At 36.1% G+C, this 20,465-nt stretch overlaps 1 protein-coding gene across 2 annotated transcripts in view; it reads right to left on the minus strand.

Moving 5' to 3' along the window:
• The window catches only part of LOC145672614 (protein NipSnap homolog 3A-like), a 60,333-nt gene extending 40,786 nt beyond the window's left edge, over nt 1-19,547 (minus strand). Inside the window, exon 1 of one of the 2 annotated variants that reach the window (XM_081741779.1) lies at nt 19,261-19,547. In XM_081741779.1, coding sequence (XP_081597905.1) covers nt 19,261-19,314 — 54 coding nt within the window. In that variant the 5' untranslated portion in view covers nt 19,315-19,547. The remainder of the gene's footprint in view (nt 1-19,260) is intronic. The other variant, XM_081741775.1, reaches the window with a different exon arrangement.
• Between the last annotated feature and the right edge of the window lie 918 nt (nt 19,548-20,465).

The following is a 20,465-nucleotide window of genomic DNA, read 5'->3' on the forward strand; positions in this document are numbered from 1 at the left end:
AACTAAGATTTTTAAATGTCTCTTTGAGCCAAAGGAACAAGGTTATAAATGAAATAATAACGAAAAAGCTGATATGAGATCCGGGATTTTCTAAGGGGGTGCACCAATAACTACCACTACATTTGAATTGAATTTGAATTTTTTAAATGCTTTTAAACATTTGTGATGTGAATGAGGAAACGCCCTGAAAATGCCAAGTGTCTGTTCTCGGTGAATCCCTTTCTTTCAACTTTTAGAAAAGTTACTCAAAGTATCGATTTTGCAAAACTTCCCTTTGTTTTAAGCCCAAAGGGAAACATGACAGCAGAAATTTTCGGAAAGTGTTTCTATTTTCACTTCTAGCTTCTCACTTTAGGTAGTGTATATATATTTACAACGAAGAAGGGGGGTTCACGTGTGCCTTTGCACCCCCCTAGATCCGGCCCTGTATATATATCTATATCTATCTATCTATCTATATATATATATATATATATATATATATATATATATATATATATATATATATATATATATATATCGGATATATTCAGCTGTCTGTCGAAAACTATTAGAGTAAAAGTGGTAATAAGAGATATTGAGAAGTTATTTATTTGAATCTATTTGGTACCCCAACTACAGGTACCATCTTCTTCATTAAACTGGGATCCCTCGTAGCTAATTGGATTACGTACGCGCCTTTGGCACGGGAGACCCGGGTTCAAATCCCGTCGGCAGTTCATATTGTTCAGATCCCACGTTAAGCTGTAGGTCCACGTCTCCTATAGCCCTCGCTGGTGAAAGGGACGCTAAACTCAAATCAAGCCCAAGCAAATCCCTCATTAACCCTCTACTGAAACTAGTTGTGGTAGAAAATCTAGAAATCCACTATCACTTTTAGTTTCTATATCGATCTCCATAGAGCAAAATGATGAGAGATAGAAAGAAATTGCTTTTTGATAGGGATTCAGCGTTCCAAGAACAAGTTTTATCTCAATTTTATCGCTCTATTCAACTGTAATGCACTATCACTTCTAGTTTTTATATTGATCTCCATAGAGCAAAATGATAAGAGATAGAAAGAAATTGCTTTTTGATAGGAATTCAGCGTTCCAAGAACAAGTTTTATCTCAATTTTATCACTCTATTCAACTGTAATGCACTATCACTTCTAGTTTTTGTATTGATCTCCATAGAGCAAAATGATAAGAGATAGAAAGAAATTGCTTTTTGATATGGATTCAATGTCCCAAGAACAAGTTTTATCTCAATTTTATCTCTCTATTCAATTCGAAACCAGTATCAATTCTATATTGATCTCCATCTCCGATTTCTGATTCAACACTGATCGCTATAATAAAAAACAATAATAGATAATGATAAGTAGACTTTTTTTCTTATATCACTGGTTGGATTCAATTTTAGTGTCCTTTTCAAACGCCGGGGCAATATGGGACCTGAACTTACAGCTTAAATATAGGATCCGAATCACATGAATTTCCACCGGAGATCGAACGAGGGTCTCACCCTTTTTTATATATGTATTTAGTTCGTCAAGCATAGGTTACATTTCCGATTTTATTGCTCTATTGCAAGCGGAAGTGGTAGAAACCTACTAATACTTCCGATTCCAATATATCTCTACACAGCAAAAGTGGTAAGAGATAACGAGAATCGACTTTCTGATATACATTGAATGTATACAGAAAAACTGGAAAGAGATAACGAGAATTGGCTTTCAGATATAGATTGAGCGTATACTGCAAAACCGGTAGGAGATAAAAAGAATCGGCTTTCAATTTAGGTTGAGCGTATACAGCAAAACCGGTAAGAGATAACGAGAATCGGCTCTCTGATATAGATAGAGCGTATACAGCAAAACCGATGAGACATAAAAAGAATCGGCTTTCAATTTAGGATCATAGGATGAGCGTATACAGCAAAACCGGTAAGAGATAATGAGAATCGGCTCTCTGATAAAGATTGAGCGTATACAGCAAAACCGACGAGAGATAAAAAGAATCGGCTTTCAATTTAGGTTGAGCGTATACAGCAAAACCGGTAAGAGATAACGAGAATCGGCTCTCTGATATAAATTGAGCATATACAGCAAAACCGATGAAAGATAATGAGAATCGGCTCTCTAATAGAGATTGAGCGTACCGGTATCAGCAAAACCGATAAGAGACAACGAGAATCGGCTTCCTGATATAGATTGAGTGAAACGTAGTACAATTTTTGACTGCAATATTGATTCTTGTATAGTAAAAATTGTAAGAGAAAGCGCAAGAAGCTGTTTTTGATATGGATTCAGCTTTCGAAGAACGAATTCCATCTGTGACTAGTGTTGCATACAAGACAAGATTTGATATTTTCTGATCTCGGAAAGGTGTCCTAAAAGTGCAGTTTCGTCTCAAAAAGAATATATGTATGTAGCTCTTGTCTCGTCTCGTGAGCAACACTTTACCCTTCTATAGCAACCGGAAGTTACAGATTTATTACGTACTTCCGGTTTGAATATTGAATCAGCGCCGTTTTGAAGACTACCGTAATTTCATAAGTAAAATAAATCTCACCTGTCTTAAAAATGTAATCAAGCATTCATATCTCAAGAACAGCTCTATGAGACACACTAAGGACTATAATGTTCGCTTGGGGTCAAATCACTCATTAATGTGCTGATACCCTTCAAAAGCCACATTGAAAACTTAGTTCAAATAGTCTGAAATCATTTCAGTCTTCAGTTCCAACAATCTGAAAGCCTACGGATATATGATCCAATCTGAAGAAATTGGGAAGAACCACCATTGTATTTCATGAGCACTAGAAACTAAAATGCTTTTGATCTGATAGACTAAACGTATGAGAGTTAATACGTTTATGTGGCCTAGGGTCAAGTTTGAAGCTTTCAGTTCAAGAAACAATCATTCTACTACTGAATTTTCGTACTGTTTTGCACGATACGAGAAGTAAGGTTTATCTCGTCTCATTTCATAAATATGGTAAAGTTTCGTCACGTCCAAGTTCTCGAAGAATTCGTATTCGTCTCGTCTCGTCTCGAATTTGTAAGGTCTGGCTTTGTAAATTTATGTACAAAATTTGTGGCCTGATTTTTATTATTATTATTATTATTATTATTATTATTATTATTATTATTATTATTATTATTAATAATAATAATAATATTAATATCATTTATAAGTTATAAGAATGCTTTCGTATCTCGTTAGGTCCAAGGAAGTATATGATTTAACAGTATTTAATCTGAATTTATTATTGAAGTACGGTATATTTTGTAATGACTTGGGTATTTTTAAACATTGATAAATTGTGTTCCCATAACCACATTATCCAGGTATTTGTACTTTTCATACTAAAGAAAAAATACTGAAGAAACTAAATCAGTGTTTGAAATCTAAGATATGAGTGAACTACGTTACCCTCGAGATTGGTGAAATTCATCGTCTCCTCTTTGTTATTAGCACCAAAACGAGGTGAACATTGCCTTGTTGTTTCCTGTTTCGTCTAGAATTTAAAAAAAAAATGTACTTCCTGTCTCGTTTTCGAGACAATAATTGAGACGAGATTAGAAAATTTCCCAACTCATGGGTAACACTAGTTGTATTTCATTTATGAACATTTTTTTTCACTGTTCACTCAGATATCAATACGAAAGCAAGAGAAGACAAAAAGTTTTGATATCCTACTAATATATTTAATAAAATAATTCAAATAGATTACATTCATGTTTCTATAGAACGATTCAAATTTAAGAGTTTCGTACGTTGAAATTGAAAGTCTATGTACCCTCATGACTAGGGCCAGCCCTCCGCCCCTCTTTCTACACAAAGAACAAAAGTTAAAAGCCATGATTTTCAGTATGCTACCCTATCATGAACAACGAAGAGGAAGGAAAGTGTACTCGCACTCAGAAAGACTTAAATACTACAAATCCAATCTTGTTTTATCTGTTCTTTCTTTAAATAAAAATCTATTATGTTAGTGAAAGATAAAGCAAACACATCTGTTCAGGAAAGATGGTAATCCTTTTTATGGAATTCAATATCGAGCTTCAATCTCAAAATATCAGTTTGCAATACCAGATCAACTAGCGTCTTTATCTTTATTTCTTGATTTTCCTTCTACATGTGGTAAATTAAAAAAAAAAAAAAACTTCTTTCCACCTTCAATGTTAAGGAACTTGTTTGTGACAAAGACAAGACTAGTTTTCATGTTTAAACTGGGATAACTTACTAAGTGGAAAAGGTATTTGCTACTGTTCGAAAATTAAGTTCTTGTTTTTGAGAAAAATGAAGCAATTCATGCTGGGATTTGCTTGACCATTTGCTTTAGTACTGTCCATGTGACCTTAAACTAATGCAATCTAAACATGATTTATGAATGTAGTATTCAAATAGAAGATTAGCAACTAAATTTAACTACCATCATCATAATGACTATGGCTATTTGAGAATGCGTTTTCGATTCGTTATTTCCCGCAGCGAACACAACCTACATGGCTAGTCGGTAATTTTGCTTTCGCCAGAGTTATAAAGCATACTATGAGCAAGTCAGGGTGTCCAGGCCTTACTGCCACACCCTTATTCTCATTTATGCGAATCGTGACAAATAACCCTCTTGCGTTACATAGATTTTTCTGTAATTAGCCATTTTTTTTCCGAGTTTTCTTGTGTTTTTATGAATTTTCTTTTGTTATACACGCACATACTTTAATAATAACAAAGTGCCAATATTCTGCACAAAGCACCTTACAAGCAGCTGTTTCTTGCTAAAAATCCCCTTTGCCTAACCACACGTCTTTTCTTTCTTCCTTTAGACATCTTTTACTGATTTCGAAATAGCAGGGGGTCTATTGGTCAGAAACGCACCAAATACGTTCAAGCCGACGTATTCTGCGCGTGCTATTTTTGCTTCCACATTGTGATTGTAGCACATTGTGATTAGTCATGCACATATAAATACATGGTCAGAGTATTCCAAGCATACGCATTAGCCATAGAAACGCGTTGCGAACGCAGCGAATAGCCATGCACTTAACCTTATAGGTTGTTGCAGGTAGAAAACTTTTTAAAAAAAAGAAGTCAATAAAATAACCAGTCCTTTTAACACTTTGAAAACAAAATTACGAAAATATTTTTTCGTGCTGTGAACGATCAATAACTTACGAGTAACAAGAAAATGTAAACTCAATTATATATGTATGCAAGAGGCGGGAGGATCCTTGATTACGTAGTATGCTTTTAAGTAGTTTGTTTACAACATTATGAGATTTCTAAAATGTGAGAAGACAAGCACAAGAGAAATCCCTTTTTAAGTAAAAGAAAACAAAGTTCTTTTATGAAGAGAACAAAATGGGGGCAAGACATACGAGATATCTGACAACATACTTAAGTAGCTCGTTATTTTCTTACGACACGCTCGAGACAACGTTTTACTTCAAGTTTCTTCCATCTTAAAAAAAATACATAGCTATTATTACGCCTCTAGCTCATATACACGAATTACTGAGGGCGAAAAAATACATTGCTTAAAGTTTTAACTTTTTTTTTTTCATGGGATATGTAGGTATCCTTATACAGTGCAACTCAAGCAATATAAAGCTATATAACTTCCATGATATATATATTTATTAGATAGCTTAAAATTTCATGCAACTACGGCATGAAAAAAAAAGAATAATATACAAACTTTTAATCGTCTGATTTCTACCATGCGTAAATCACATTGAAGAAAAAGAAAGAAAGAAAATAGTGTTCTTCTGATTTATCATTCGTGCGATTGTATATGTTTGAAAAACTCAAAATGCTGAACATATTTCAAAGAGCTTAGAATCCCACAAAATCCAGCTTAAATTTAATCCAGCACTTAGTTTCCTTAAATAATGCTTTAAAGCATTACTTCATATTACTTTACTGGTTATGTAGGTAAACTAGAATTATGTCCCTTTTCTTTTTTTCATTTCTTTTTCTTTCTTTCCTCTTTTTTTTCCCCTAATAAGTGATTTTGTTGGAAGGGTTCGTATAAAACATGACATAAGTAAGAAAGTTTTTTTGTAAGCTTGTAAGCTTTCTTTTATACGAGGGCCAATAAAAATGTTCCCAGAATGCCATTGTGGTTTTGGCATCACAATGATTCTTAGGTTTGCTAATTGTGAAATGAACAAGTGTAAAACAGGTCATAACAGGCAATGTACGAGTGGTGTGGCTGCACGGAGGAGTTGTGTAGTGATTAGTAGGCGCAATTTCACAGTTCGAGCAACGCGCAAACATCAAGTTCATATGCGAAATTGGGGGAAATTCTGATTGCAGAGACTTTGATAGTCTTAAAAACAGTTTAGGACCATCGAATGTTTAGCTCTCTCCACAAAGCTAAAAACGGGCCTTTTCCGTTTCGCCAACGTAGAAGAGATCAAAACTAACGCGACGCCTGACCTTCAGAAAATACCAAAAGGAGGGGTGGAACAAGTATGTTTGTATTTTGAAAGTCCCAACTTTGAAGGCGATTAAGAGTCTTCATCCCGGCGAAATTAAAATACCGCTAATTTTACAGTAACTATGTGATATCTTCAAATACATAAAAGATAATCGAAATGTGGAACAAGAGCGCCCTAGACAATATTATTTTACATGAGAAACCGTTATCACGACTCACTTATCTGCTTTCGATTTCGAGCCATTTTGAAAATTTGGCATTTATTTTCGCGTTTCTAAACAGCTGAAAACGGAAAGCCACTAGGTGACTTATGATAACGGTACCTCACGCAAAATAATATTGTCTAGTGCGCTCTTGTTCCATATTTCAATTATCTTTTATCTATTTGAAGATATCACATAATTACTGTAACATTAGCGGTATTTTAATATCGGCGGGATGAAGACTCTTAAGGTGTGGTAATGAAAAGCTACAACAGAATTCTGGGAAATTTTTGACTGCTCCTCGTATAATGATCCCAATATAATATATTTTTAAAAATCTTTAGAGCGACGTGCGTCTTAGTTGAAGGACCTCATAAAATGTTTGCTGTGGAGTATTGTACTAGATGTAGAAAAAACATGGAGATTCACAAAAGGAATTTTAAAAGTGGAAGCTTTCCAAATGTTAGTACGGAGAAGAATGGAAGGAATTAGCTGGTTCGAACAGAAGACTAATGAGAAGGTGTTAGAAGCAGTGACAGAGAAAAGAATAATTTTAGATGTAATTGCAAAGAAAAAGAGAAACTGGTTGAGGACATTGGCTGAGAAGAAACTGTATCATAGGGACGCGCTAGAAGGTACGGTAGAAAGAAAAAGAGGGAGAGGCGAAAGAGGTTACAATAGTTTAACGGTATTGAAACAAAAAAGAAAGTCATACGTGAAGAGTTACATGGAAACTTCTTGGTTGGGGAAAGTGACCTTCCAGAATACCTATGATGATGATATTGACACTTTATCTCAAAAGTATATACACTATTTGAGACGAGGGATCTACAGGTGAGAGCACATTTTCTTGACTTCAGCACGTTACAAAAAGCGATATAGTCAGGATACCGGCCACTCCGGCCGCATTTATCCCTAAGGTTTTTCATTCTAACAAATTTTAAAATGAAAAAAGGAAATCATGTTTGCTGTCCATATTTGTGTCCTATAGCCAAAAGGAGAGAGATGGTTCATGAAATTGACTGATTGTGCAAGAATTCGTAAAATGAGAGTGTGGAAGGAAACTGGGAGAACCCCGAGCAAGTTCACAGACATCATGTTGTTCACCACAATCTCCCATGATCTGGGATCCAACCAGGAATCCCTGGCACCTTAGGTGAGCGCTCAACCACTGAGCCATCGTTCTTTCCGTCCTCCAGATACAGATGGTGTAACATATTAAACATATAAACTATCAAAAGTGTTTATTTAAAGGGAGAAAACGTGTCATTAAACTTGTTTCAGCTATTTTTTTTAATGAAATAGGAAACAGTGTAAAAATGTTCCAAAAATCTAGTTACTATAATTATTTTTTCTTTTCTTTTTTCTTTTTTTTCTTTTTTTTCTTTTTTTGAAAAAATCCTTGTTAGTAAGCATCTGTGGATAAGAACTTACGTATATTTTTCCAATATCTTAACTTTTTAGCTCCGCCACACAGAGAAAAGAAAACGTATGTGGCATACGTAAAAACGTAGGTTACATGCGTAAATCTTGTAACTTTTAGACTTAACGTATGATTATAGGTAAGATCCTGCAGGAAATGTGTAACTGAAAACGTGTGTTTTATAATACTTTCCGTATAAGTGTTCCATCTATACATACTTTCCGTATGAAACAAAGAAATGTATATATAAATGGTCAGGATCTCATATACAGATAAACGTATATAACATACAGCTGACATATGTGACATACGTATATGCATGTAATATACGGAAGAGTGTTAGATATCCTGCAGCAGCATAATGTAACATCTAAGCAGGAAAAAGACAATAGGCCCCTATGTATTTAGAATATGGATAGCGTATGCTCCATACAGACTTCCGTAGTAAACATAAGGATACATACATCTGTACAATATTAGGGTGACTAGACGTACTGTTTTGTGCAGTACAGTACTGTTTTTTTTTTTAAAAAAAAAAAAAAAAGATCTATCCTGCGTGTTGCGAAGACGAATAGAAAATCGTGAAATGTCCTTTTTTGAAATGTCCTGTGAGATGTTCTGAGTTACAATAACTTATTTGCAATATTTTAATGTTTCATTCTTTATTCACAACATTTTGAATCACAGGTACTCTTTTCCTGAATGATGAAGAGCTGTATTTTATAACACTCATCAAAAGATTAGGGAAGGAGAACAATCAACAAACCATTGTTTTCCAATACATTATTTTTACTGAGAAGGGCTTGTTGAGATATCGGAAAGGTACGAAAGGTTTCTACTTCAAGTTACGACAATGATACTAATGAAATGAAATGAAATCTTTGACTTTTACGTCCCACGTTTATGCCGGTTAGGCTAAAGGAGACGGTGATTATGAATGAAATGGTGGAATGAGGAAAGTGGGAAGGAACGGGAGTACCCGGAGAAAACCCACAAGCACGGTGTTTGTCCACCACAAAATCCACATCAACGACCAAAGGATTGAACCAACGACCCAAGCACCGGAGGTGAACGCTCTACCACTGAGCCACCGCGCCCCCTTGATACTAATCAAGTTCAGTAGAAGTTCCCTCGTGCCGGTCTAAATTTTCCCTCATTCCTTAAAATAATCCCACGCTCCGAAAATCGATTTTAATCTTCAGCCTTACACGAAGTTTCACTGTATGTTCATAAAAATTAACTAGTTTGTCACTCGTCAAAGCATTTGGGGTTGTGGTTAATTCCCTAAACACTTTTGTTCACTACTTTTCCTTTTAACAAAAATGAATGATTAACTTGAGGTTAACGTTAAATGAAATAAAAACATGTGTATTGCCGACACAGTAAACTATCATATACTATTATTATATCTGTGTCTTACTTTTCGCTTGCCAGAATCTGGTCACCCTATACAATATACCGCTGTCCGGATAACGGACTTTTCTCAGTGCATTCAAAGAAATATTTTCTGCCCTCTAGCTAACGACCCTCCACCTAAAATTTGCCTGTCACCTCCGAAAAGACAGTTTAGGTTCTGCATACATTCCCTACTATTATCACTACAATTTACTTATATAATGTAGATGTGATATATGTCTACGAATTAGGCAGGGACGTACGCAGGGGGTGGGTTCTGGGGGTCCAGACCCCCTCCGAAATTTCTACTTTTGTGTAAATTTAGCCTAATTTTAGGGGCAATTTTAGTAATTTTAATATAAAATACCCTCATATTGAATTTGGACCCCTCCCGAAATAAATTCCTGCGTACGCTACTGGAATTAGGAATACAAGGGGTGCTCATCCATCCTATGATCCCTGATCGTCCCAAAATCTTCTGATCTTGCCTGTTCCAGATCAATCCAAATTAGAATACGATCTTACTTTAAAAGTACGAGTAGTACCTTTTTCCGGTACCTTTCCGCATGTTGGTGCTCGTAGATTTCTACAACTTCCGGTTTCAGTAGGTAGATTAGAGTGGGTATGAATATACTGGTATTATCGGGACAATTGATTACAGAAAGCCGCTTCTCGCTATTGTTTTAATTTTTTTTATCATTTTTACTCTATAGCTCTCAACTGGAAATGATTTTCTGCCCCTTTCAGTTTGAATAGAGAGTTAAATGAAACGAAATGATTTTTTAAAAATTTGCGTCTAATGTTTACTAAGGATAAAGGAGACGATGATTCAGGCAAGTGAATATTGATGGACGAATTGGTGGAATGATAATGAGGAAGAAAACGGAAGTACCGCGAGAAGACCCATGCACACAATGTTGTCCATCACAAACTTATTTGGTCGGGGATTGAACCAGGGACGTCACGCACCAGAGATAAGCGGTCTACTACTGAGCCACCAAGCTCCTTGTCTGATTATAGGAACCAATGTAATTTAAACTCAATTAATAATGAATTACAAATCACTAGGAATTTTTAGTACATCCGCAGAGAATTTGCAGTGAAAAAAGAGTTTATGTAACGAAAAAAATCCCAATGTTAGGTTGCTCCCAAATATGTATATACAGTAAGTGCAGATTGAAATAAAAACCTTTATACTCTGCAGCCATTTAATAGGTGTTTTGTGTAATAAAATATAATAAATATAAGCATTGTTGTTCATTCAGAATGACTGTAAGCTAAGGTTGCCAGATCATACATTTTTATAGTAAGATGTTATGTTTTTATGGCACGCTTTTTTTTTTTGTTATAGTTATTATTTTTCTCCGTCAAACGATTTCTTGCTTTTTTCTTTTTTAAAAACTAAAACCAATTACAGTCCTGGACACTTTGAAAATGTGTTTACAAGTTAATGTGATGAAAAATAAAGTAACTTATTTCTCCACACTAACAATGCAACCCAACGAAGTAACTTTGTATTCAGAGAGAAAATACATCAGGTTAAGTTCCTAACTCCTATGCAGCCGGCACTCCAACCTTATGTTTAAAATTAAATTAGTGTTATTATCTTACCCTGCTTCTGTCAACATTGTCTCGATCATATCGCAGTTTCGATCTATCAAGATATACTGATGTCAGAAACAGATGCAACTGTCAACTAATAAAAGCACTAATGCCAGTAACAGAAACTACTGTGAACTAATAAAAGCACTAATGTCAATAACAAACTATTATGAACTAATAAAGAGACTAATGTCAGGAACAGAAGCTAATGTGAACTAATAAAAGTACTAATGACAGGAAGAGAAGCTACTGTGAACTAATAAAAGCACTAATGACAGGAAAAGAAGCTACTGTGAACTAATAAAAGCACTAATATGACGAACAGAAGCTACTGTAAAATTAATAGAAGCACTAATGTCAGGAACAGGAGGTACTGTGAACTAACAAAAAGCAATAATGTCAGAAAGAGAAACTACTGTGAACTAATAAAAGCACTAGTTATGACCAGAAGCTACAGTGAATTAATAAAAAGCACTAATGTCACGAACAGAAACTTCTGTAAACTGAGTAAAACAGAACTTCAAGTCTGTTGTGAATCTTAATGCGCAAGGATTGTTTGAATATAGCTATATTTTGAAAGAAAGGACGTGAAACTCTTATATAGATGGAAAGTTTTCATTAAAATATAATTAAAAGGCAATAAAGATTCGGTAATATACTTGGTTGGTTAAATTTCAGCTCCGAGACTATATGAGACATGGACCTGCAGCATAAGGTGCTATTCGAACCACATGAGCTAGGAGAATTCTAATACGTCTGCGTGTTTTATGTGTTTCAAATTGTTTTTAATGACACTATCCCAGTTTACAACTAAAAATATTATACATTACTACATGAAACCTTGTGTGTGTTTGAAGGGATACGGTGGTTCAGTGGTAGAACCCTTAGCACTGGTGCGTAGGGTTCCTAGTTCAATCCCCGGACGAGTAAGCTAGTGATGGACAATATCGTGTCCGTTAATTTTCTTGGGATATTCTCGTTTCCTCCCACTTTCTCATTCCACCATTTTTTCCATTATTATTCATTTGCCTTAATCATCGCCTCCCTTAGCTTCAAAGGCATAATTATGAGACATTCAGTTGAAAGATTTCATTTTTTCTTTTTTGTGTGTTTGCTATATGTAAATACTGATTATCAGATATCTTCCTTTCTTCTCTCTAAAAAATTGTAAAAATCTTCATTCTCTCTCTCTGAGACTACAGTGAGACTACAGTTGAAGTCGGAATGAGAAAATTAAAGAAAAAACGAAAAAAGAAAAAAATACTGTAAAATGTTGATATTTAGGTGCTAGGTAGTGGCTAATATTCTTCAACATTTACCTTAGGAGAGAATGTGTGTTTCATAGTGTGTATGTGAGAGTGTATACGTGATGACTGAACCTAATAATAATGGCGTCTTGCGTTGTTTGCCTGTCACGTAATTCCGCGTGACCTGAGTGTTGAAGTCGCGATGTGGAAAAAGGGCGTCGGAAGGGTTTTTAGAGCCCTTTTGTTAAAGGCTTTCGTTTCTTGTGCTGATAAATTGCAAGAGAAAACAAGTTAGCGGTCTCTTTATCTAACCTCCTCCGTACGATGTTGGTGGCTCTTGAGGAAGAAGCAGGCTTTTAAATACAATACAATAAATAAAAAAAGGAAATATCTTTTTCTATTCCCTGCCTCTATTCTTCTATTTCTTTCAAAGAGTAGGCAAGACGTGTCTATTTGTCTTTGTCGACTTGTGGAATTATAAGCTTTTCTTTCTCCCATGGTGTTAGTTTTTTTTTTTTTTTTTTTCGAAGCTACTCCAAACAGATCAACGTGAAAGTTCGCGTGTCTGTTTTATACTAGGAACATCATGGCTCTTATCACTTCTGATGTCCACTTTGATTAAGTCTTTGCTTAGTAAATAATATATAGGTTGTTCATGTGAAATTAAGTGATTTTTTGTTTTTAGATTTAATGTCCCACAATAATACACCGAGGCTAAGGGATACGGTGATGATGATAATGGATGAAATGAAGAATAAAGAAAGTGGGAAGAAACGCGAGAATATCGAGAAAATCCAAGTACACGGTGTTCATCGGCCATGAAACATATTTGGCACGAGCTCCCGCCAAGTGAACTTTGTGGTGGACAAACACCGTGTGCGTGGGTTTTCTCGGGGTTCTCCCGTTTCCTCCCACTTTCTTCATTCCACCATTTCATTCATTACTCATTATCACCGTCTCCTTTAGCCTAACCGGCATAACCGTGGGACGTAAAACTCAAAATTTCATTTCATTTCATATTTGGCACGAAGCGAACTGGACTTCTACCAGGGATTCCGCACATCAATTATGAAAGCTCTACCGTTGGGTTCCGAGAACCTAAAGGTGTTCCATACAGAACGCTTGCGGAATAATGACCCAAAGTTACTTTCCCATCACCATTTAGTTAAGTGAACACCTATGGGAGCAGATGTGCTGATCATAGATGGCCATTTTGTAATTGAAACTCGCACGGGCATAGAATCAGGATAGTTTAAACTTGTCCTTGATTAGTTTCGGGTCTTTATCACCAATGAGGCTCGAATTTGTTCCATTTCGCGATCAGGAACTTCACTGGGATCGCGCTTACTGAATATTCGCACTAGCTATTCGTAATGGTGCTCACACTGTTCTGGCTCGCTATCCATTTGCGGGTCTCGCAGTTACAGATATGTTCCCTACGAGACGAGACGAGAAACAAGACTGTCCCGTCTCGAAAATTTTGTAGAAGTCTCGTCTTGATTCTCTAAAGTTTTTTCGTCTCATTTCCGTCATCCGAAAGCTTCTCTCATCTCGTCTTAAAATATTCTAGTATTGTTTTGTAAATTTATGAACAAAAGTTTTCTCTTGACTTAATTTCATATAGAAGTTATTAGAATCCTTCTGTGTCATGGAAAGTCCACGAAAAGGTGTGGTATGAGAACATTTAGGTCGCCTTCACACTAGGATCTTGTGACTCGCTCGCGTGAGCAGCTCATGTGAACCTGTAGTTTGAAAGCACTGAATACTTCTGAGCCCCTCAAAAGATCATGATAACAAAATGGCAGCCATGTTAGAGTCAGAAGAAGCTTGCAGCTTAATCTTTGCGATAAATTGCAAGAAAAAAGGAAAAGAAGATATAGAACAATGTATATTAATTCTATAAATCGATCAAGACTGGAAGAATGCTCATTTTACAGTATAACGAACGTTATATTTTGCCTTAATTGTGAAGTATAACTTATATGTAAAAATATGACTGCTACTCACTACGATAAGTATATGTTGATTATATACTATTTGCAATCATTTAAATGCACTATATTTCAGAATATTTGTTATTTGTTTCACAACGATTCAGTACACTTCTGCATAATAACATGGCATCCTCTTACGTTATATTTTTAGCAAGCATACATAAACACTGGCAACGGAACTACCGTACTATTGTCCTTAACAACAAACCAACAAACACTTATATAATTCTACTGAAAATATAACATCTACAAAATAATGTTATTCACAAGGATGTTATAAATAGAGGTTTTGCCCATATGTATCTTCATCCTATTAAATCGATGAAGCCAAAAACAACCGAGCATCGGCATGTCTGATTGGCTACTCCCGTTTCTGCCATTGTCTGATTGGATACTTTCGTTTCCGCCATGATTGTTGGCTCAAAACATTGCGATCCTATTGGGCGGAGGGGGCAAAGTAGGGGTGGCGAAACTGTGATGCATGGCTTCAAGATTTTGTAGTAAGAGCAGATCCTCTATTTTATAAGATCCTCGGTTATTCATGACAATATATCATTTTCTTCTTCTTTTTATATTGTATAGCAAATGCATACGTTAAAGCACTTTTGCCCTACATATTAAATGAAATAACGTAAATACAGGTTATCGTTGTAACAGGCTGTTTCCTAAATTGAGAATGGATGAAAGAAAATTTGTCAGTTACTTCAGGATGTTTATATCTTCGTTTAACGAACTGTATAATAGTATAAAATGTGCACTGTATTAGAGTAGCACCAGAGTGAGAAACTTTTTAATATAGGCCTATGTCGAGTTTTCTTTATTCTGAAAAGGCTGCGTGTTATTTTCTTCTCCGACAGCAGTCCGCTCGAGCTGGCTACTGGCGGGGTCATCGCAGCAGCTTAGAGCCGCGGCTCACTTGCACCGAAGCGCGTGTGTGAAGGTGTAGATTTAGGCCTAAGACAATGTAAAGCTAGCAACTGCAGCTCACTGAGGGGCTCACAGAATCCTACTGTGAAGACTACCGTAAATTATATTCATTATTGGTAGAGAGAGACAAAATATGAAATAATGGCAGAATACCTATTATATTCCCGTTCAAGACCAGCGTGATTTTCGCATGTGTATCTTAATACTGTATATTAAATGCTACTTTTCCATAATATATAACTAAAGAACAGTTAAAATCCCAATGCCCCTTGCTATGCCGCTGTTGTTTCAACACAACACCTACAACGTTTAAGTAAGTGATTCCGGACACCAAGATAAGACAAAAATATAGACCAACCTGGGTGCACAAATGCTTCCTTTCGGAGCTATAGGCTGCCGAAAACATGAAGAAAATGAATTTTAAAGGTCCATAGCTCCAAAACTATGGAACCTACCGTGGTCGGCTCAAGACTACTTAGGAATTAATAGTGCGCTATCCAAAAATACGTTTCAGTATCCTAAGGTACTCACGCTACAATTTTTATAAAGGCAGTTTAGCTGCGCGCATATAATTTGAGTTGAGTTGATTTTGAGTTTAACGTCCCGTTCAGTTGCGAGGCTATATGAGACGTGGACCTCTGATTAACGTGGAATCCGAACCACATGAGCTTCCGCCGGGAATCGAACCCGGGTCTCCCACGCCAAAGGCGCGCACACTAACCGCTTAGCCACGGAGGAGCTCGGCATATAATTTGAAGTACTCGCCAACTACCTCTATAAAAATTGTTGCGGAAGTATCTCAAGATTCTGAAACATAGATTTTTGGATAGGGCACATACTAGTTCCTAAATAAAGTCTTGACCCGACTACAGTAGATCCCATAGTATTGGAGTTATGGACCTTTAAATTTCATCCGAAAGAAAGCAGTTGTGCACCCAATATGGTCTATACTTTTTTAAAATCTTATCTTGGTGTCAGGAATCATCTCCCAAACATTGTCGATGTTGTTTTGAAACAGCCTGTATATATCATTCATTTTAATTAAGCATTTGATTTATTTCCTTTAGGCTGCAAAACATAAAATATTTCATAAAGGACGAGAGGCGTTAATTTTAATTAACCGAAAATTACATTTTAATTCGAAAATTAAAAAAAGAATGCACTGAAATCTCTTACATACGCCTTAAAAAGCTTCCTTCTGGTAATATGGTAAGCGTAAGCGCTAGAGACCCGGTTTCGACTTCTGGTGAGGGATTATCTTTGTAGGTACACGTCTCAAATATAACTTCGGTGATTAAAGAAACTTTAAACTGAACACCAACCTACAAATTAATTTTAAATAATTCAAACAAAATACCTCTGGTGCACAAAATATTATGCGCTCATGAAAAATGTAGTAATTACTGAATTGTCAACGATGAGTATTTTTAGTAGTTTGTTATGTGTATTACCTACTTTTCTATACACAAATGTTTTTAATGTTACAAAAACTAACGCATAAATGTAGTCAAAACATGTATGTTGAAAGGCAAAGTGACATTGAAGAATATTTACATAATCATGCAACTGATAAAACAAGTATGATGCACTTACGTAGGTTATCAAGCTATAAATGATTTGGATTCTCAAGAACGTTAGACGGAAAAAGTATTCAGAAGTCAATTGAGTATATTATCCCTTATATCAGTGAAATTTATTTAAGGACTATAGTTTCTCTCTCTCTCGCTCGCTCTGGTTTTTCGAGGAAGAATAATGGAAACTAATTTCTATCAAAATGGGGTACGGTGGCTGAGTGATCGAGCGCTTACCTCTGCTGCGTGCGGTCCTTGGTTCGATCCCGGGACCAGTGTTTCTTCCAGACATATTTTTGGGGAGCACTGTCCCCCGGAGCTCTGAGAATGCCCCCCGTAGGAGGAGACCAAAATAATATGTCTATAATATAATAATAAATAGAATAGTACCATCAGTGCCCCCCGGAACATTTTTTCTGAAAGAACGACTGCCCTGGACAGTAAGTTTGTGGTGGACAACATCGTGCCCGTGGTTTTTCGCGGGATACTACAGTTTCCTCCCATATTCTCATTCTCCCAATTCTACCACCATCATTCACTTTCCTTGGCTCATCGTCTCCCTTAGCCTGGAAGTCGTGGGACGTTAAACTAATTCCGAAGATTTCATTTCGTTTAATTTTTTATGTATCAAAATTAATGGATAATACATTATCACATTATGTATAAAACAAAAGATGAATGGAGAGGAGCTAGTTGCATGAATCTTAGAGAGCTAACCTCTACGTACTTTGAAGACTTCCTGATTCGAATTTGAACCACCTAACTTTCTAGATGACAAAATTATATTCTACTTATTAATTATCTCTCCTTCACTCTCACTTTTTTTTCTAATTCCGAAGACCTTTCAAAATAAAAATAAAACTTTTATTTTCCACAATCAAGGTTAGAGCATCAGCGCCGTAACTTAGATTTTTTTCTGGAGGGGCAAGCATTAATAAGCGTATTTGGGCCCCCTAGAAAAAGTTTTTCCTAATTCTTGGGCCCTGTCTTTCCATCTTTCTCTTACTCTTTATGGGCTCCTCGGAGCCTGTGGGCACTTCAGCACAGCAAAGTCTACGGGGCGTTGGATAAATAAAAAAATAAATAAAGATGTAACCATCTTTCATGTCTAATAAAAAAATATTTTTGTATGCTTATATAATATATACATGTTGAGATTCCAAGATTTTTATAAAGCCTTAAAAATAATTTTGGAAGTCCTATATTACAATATTAATGCCATTATTATAATACGGAACGGGATCCTTCAATTTATAAAATAGGAGACCAAAAATCTACATTTTTCAGTGTCAGTATGCTTTATGATTTAGATATCTCTCACGACTCTTCATGTGGCAGACCAGGATTTGATTCGCGGTTTGGACTTTACGTTGAACTGTGAGACCACATCTCATATGAAGAGAGACACTAAACTTCAAACGAATAAACAAGCTTTCGACCCTCAAAAGCAGTTTAGTATATTATCGCATGCTATTTTACGAAGATCATTGGGATTAAGCTTTAGTTCGATTTCCAGGTATTACTAGATTAAGAAGAAATTAACTCCTTTTGAATATATTTAATAATAACTTCTACAATTTCAGTGCAACAGACTTTTTTGCAGAAAATTTCTATTAATGTATTAATGCATATATTGTTGTAACCTATTGGAGTAAGGGATAATTGCTCCCCTAAGTTTGAGACATACGTATATTTTAATCAATACGAATATAGGCCCTGCTATTGAAAACCGTAAATTTTTATTCATATTAGTAGAGAAGTTTGACTTTTCCTCCACGAGCTTCGTCGTCTCTAAGCAGTTAGAGTACGCGTCTTTCCGGTGGAAGACCCGAGTTCGATTCCCGGTGGGAGCTCATATGGTTCGGATCCCACGTTAAGCTGTAGGTTTACGTCTCATATAGCCTGACTGCTGAAAGGGACGCTAAACTGAATTCAAACCAATTTTAACCAAGCCTTTCCCACCAAGTAAAATTTGAAATGACGCTCCTAAACTATGAAATGAAATATTTCAGTTTAACGTCCTACGATTATGTTCTTTAGACTAAAAAAGACGGATGATTAAGACAAGTGAATGATGATAGAAGGATTGGTGGAATGAGAATATAGGAGGAAACAGGAGTACCCCCGAGAAAACCCACGGACACGATATTGTCCACCACAAAATAACTTGGTCGGGGATCGAATGTGAAATCTAAAAATGTTCTTTCTGTCATATGGGCTGATCGTGATGAAACAGATGGGTCACGACCCACTAAAGTATGCTTCGGCTCTCTAGAATTTGGATATATTTGCTTAAACTTCCCTCCTTCCTTTCCCCCCCCCCCCCACACACACAAAGAAATATGTAGAAATCACCGTCGATGGTAACTCTAGCAGTTGTGGTATAGCAGTGACACTGCAATTTTGATGCCTTCACAGGCAGGAATTGAAAAAATCTATTCAAAATAATTGTACTAAACCACTCACCGGTGTCTTTCTGAACGCTTGACCGATGATTTTTCTTCCTATGTTGAGCAACATTAGATATGCGTTAAATATAACAATATTACAACAAAACAGACACTTTCACACTCACACACTCCTCTTCACCTACACAATGCACGTACGCGTAATATCAACACTTGTTTACAACCAAGATATGAAAAGTATAGATTTCCTATCGGATCTGCTTTCCTTTGCAGTCACAAACAATCTGTTGCTTCATTGAAAACTTAAAAATACCACAAAACCACTGAATTATACTTAAAGCGCTGGCACTGTGCCAACGTACGTATATTCAAGTACTAACTTACAAAAGGTTAATCTGTGACGTAAGAGCTTGCTTCCCGCTTCTCCTCTCTTCCCCTCGTAAATATTTATATTGCCCTTCTCACTCTGTTTTAAATCGCCCTCTGTGATATCAAGCAATTTACAGTTAGATGTTACGTCACAAACTGGATGGAGGCGTGCGATCTCAAGCAAATGAAGATGTTTGTTCTTTGCTTAAGTTAGTTCTTAGTTGTTAGTCCACAGCAAATACTTGCTGTATATGGAATGTCATTAAGCTATTATACCGTTAAAAAGAAAGCAAAAGCACTTGAATAAATTCTCCACTTCCACACGCCTCTAGTTTCCTTACGAGATATCGAAATGTTTTATGACAAGACAAACAGGCCTCTTAACTGAAATGCATAAATAGATGCAGTTGGACCCGATAACTCGAACTACGATAACTCGAATTCCTCGATAACTCGATTTTTTTTCACATTCCCTTGAAGTCTCCATAACAGTCAATATTAACCTCTGTAACTTGAATGTTTAAAAATTACAACTTCGATAAGTCGAATTTTAAAGGTTTCATAATCATATTTAAAATCCTCGGTAACTCGAATTTTCGTATCTGCGAGCTTCTACGAGTGGAAGTTTAACTCTATAAACGAATTTTTCTATTGATGTTCGATTTCCGGAGGGAGCTCAAGTGGTTCGGACCCCACATTAAACTGTAGGTCTATCTATCATACAACGTCAATGCTGAATGGGACGCTAATCTACAAATCAAATCAAATCAAACCAATTTTCAATTAAAAAAATATATCAAAATATTCTCATCGGTGCAACCTGCGCCTTAAAACCCACCTGTGGGCACCCCTGTATACGTGGTATACTGGTATTACGGTATGCGTATGCCGTAA

Source organism: Thermobia domestica, chromosome 2 (assembly GCF_964235325.1).
Source record: "Thermobia domestica chromosome 2, izTheDome1.hap1.1, whole genome shotgun sequence".
Taxonomy (NCBI): domain Eukaryota; kingdom Metazoa; phylum Arthropoda; class Insecta; order Zygentoma; family Lepismatidae; genus Thermobia; species Thermobia domestica.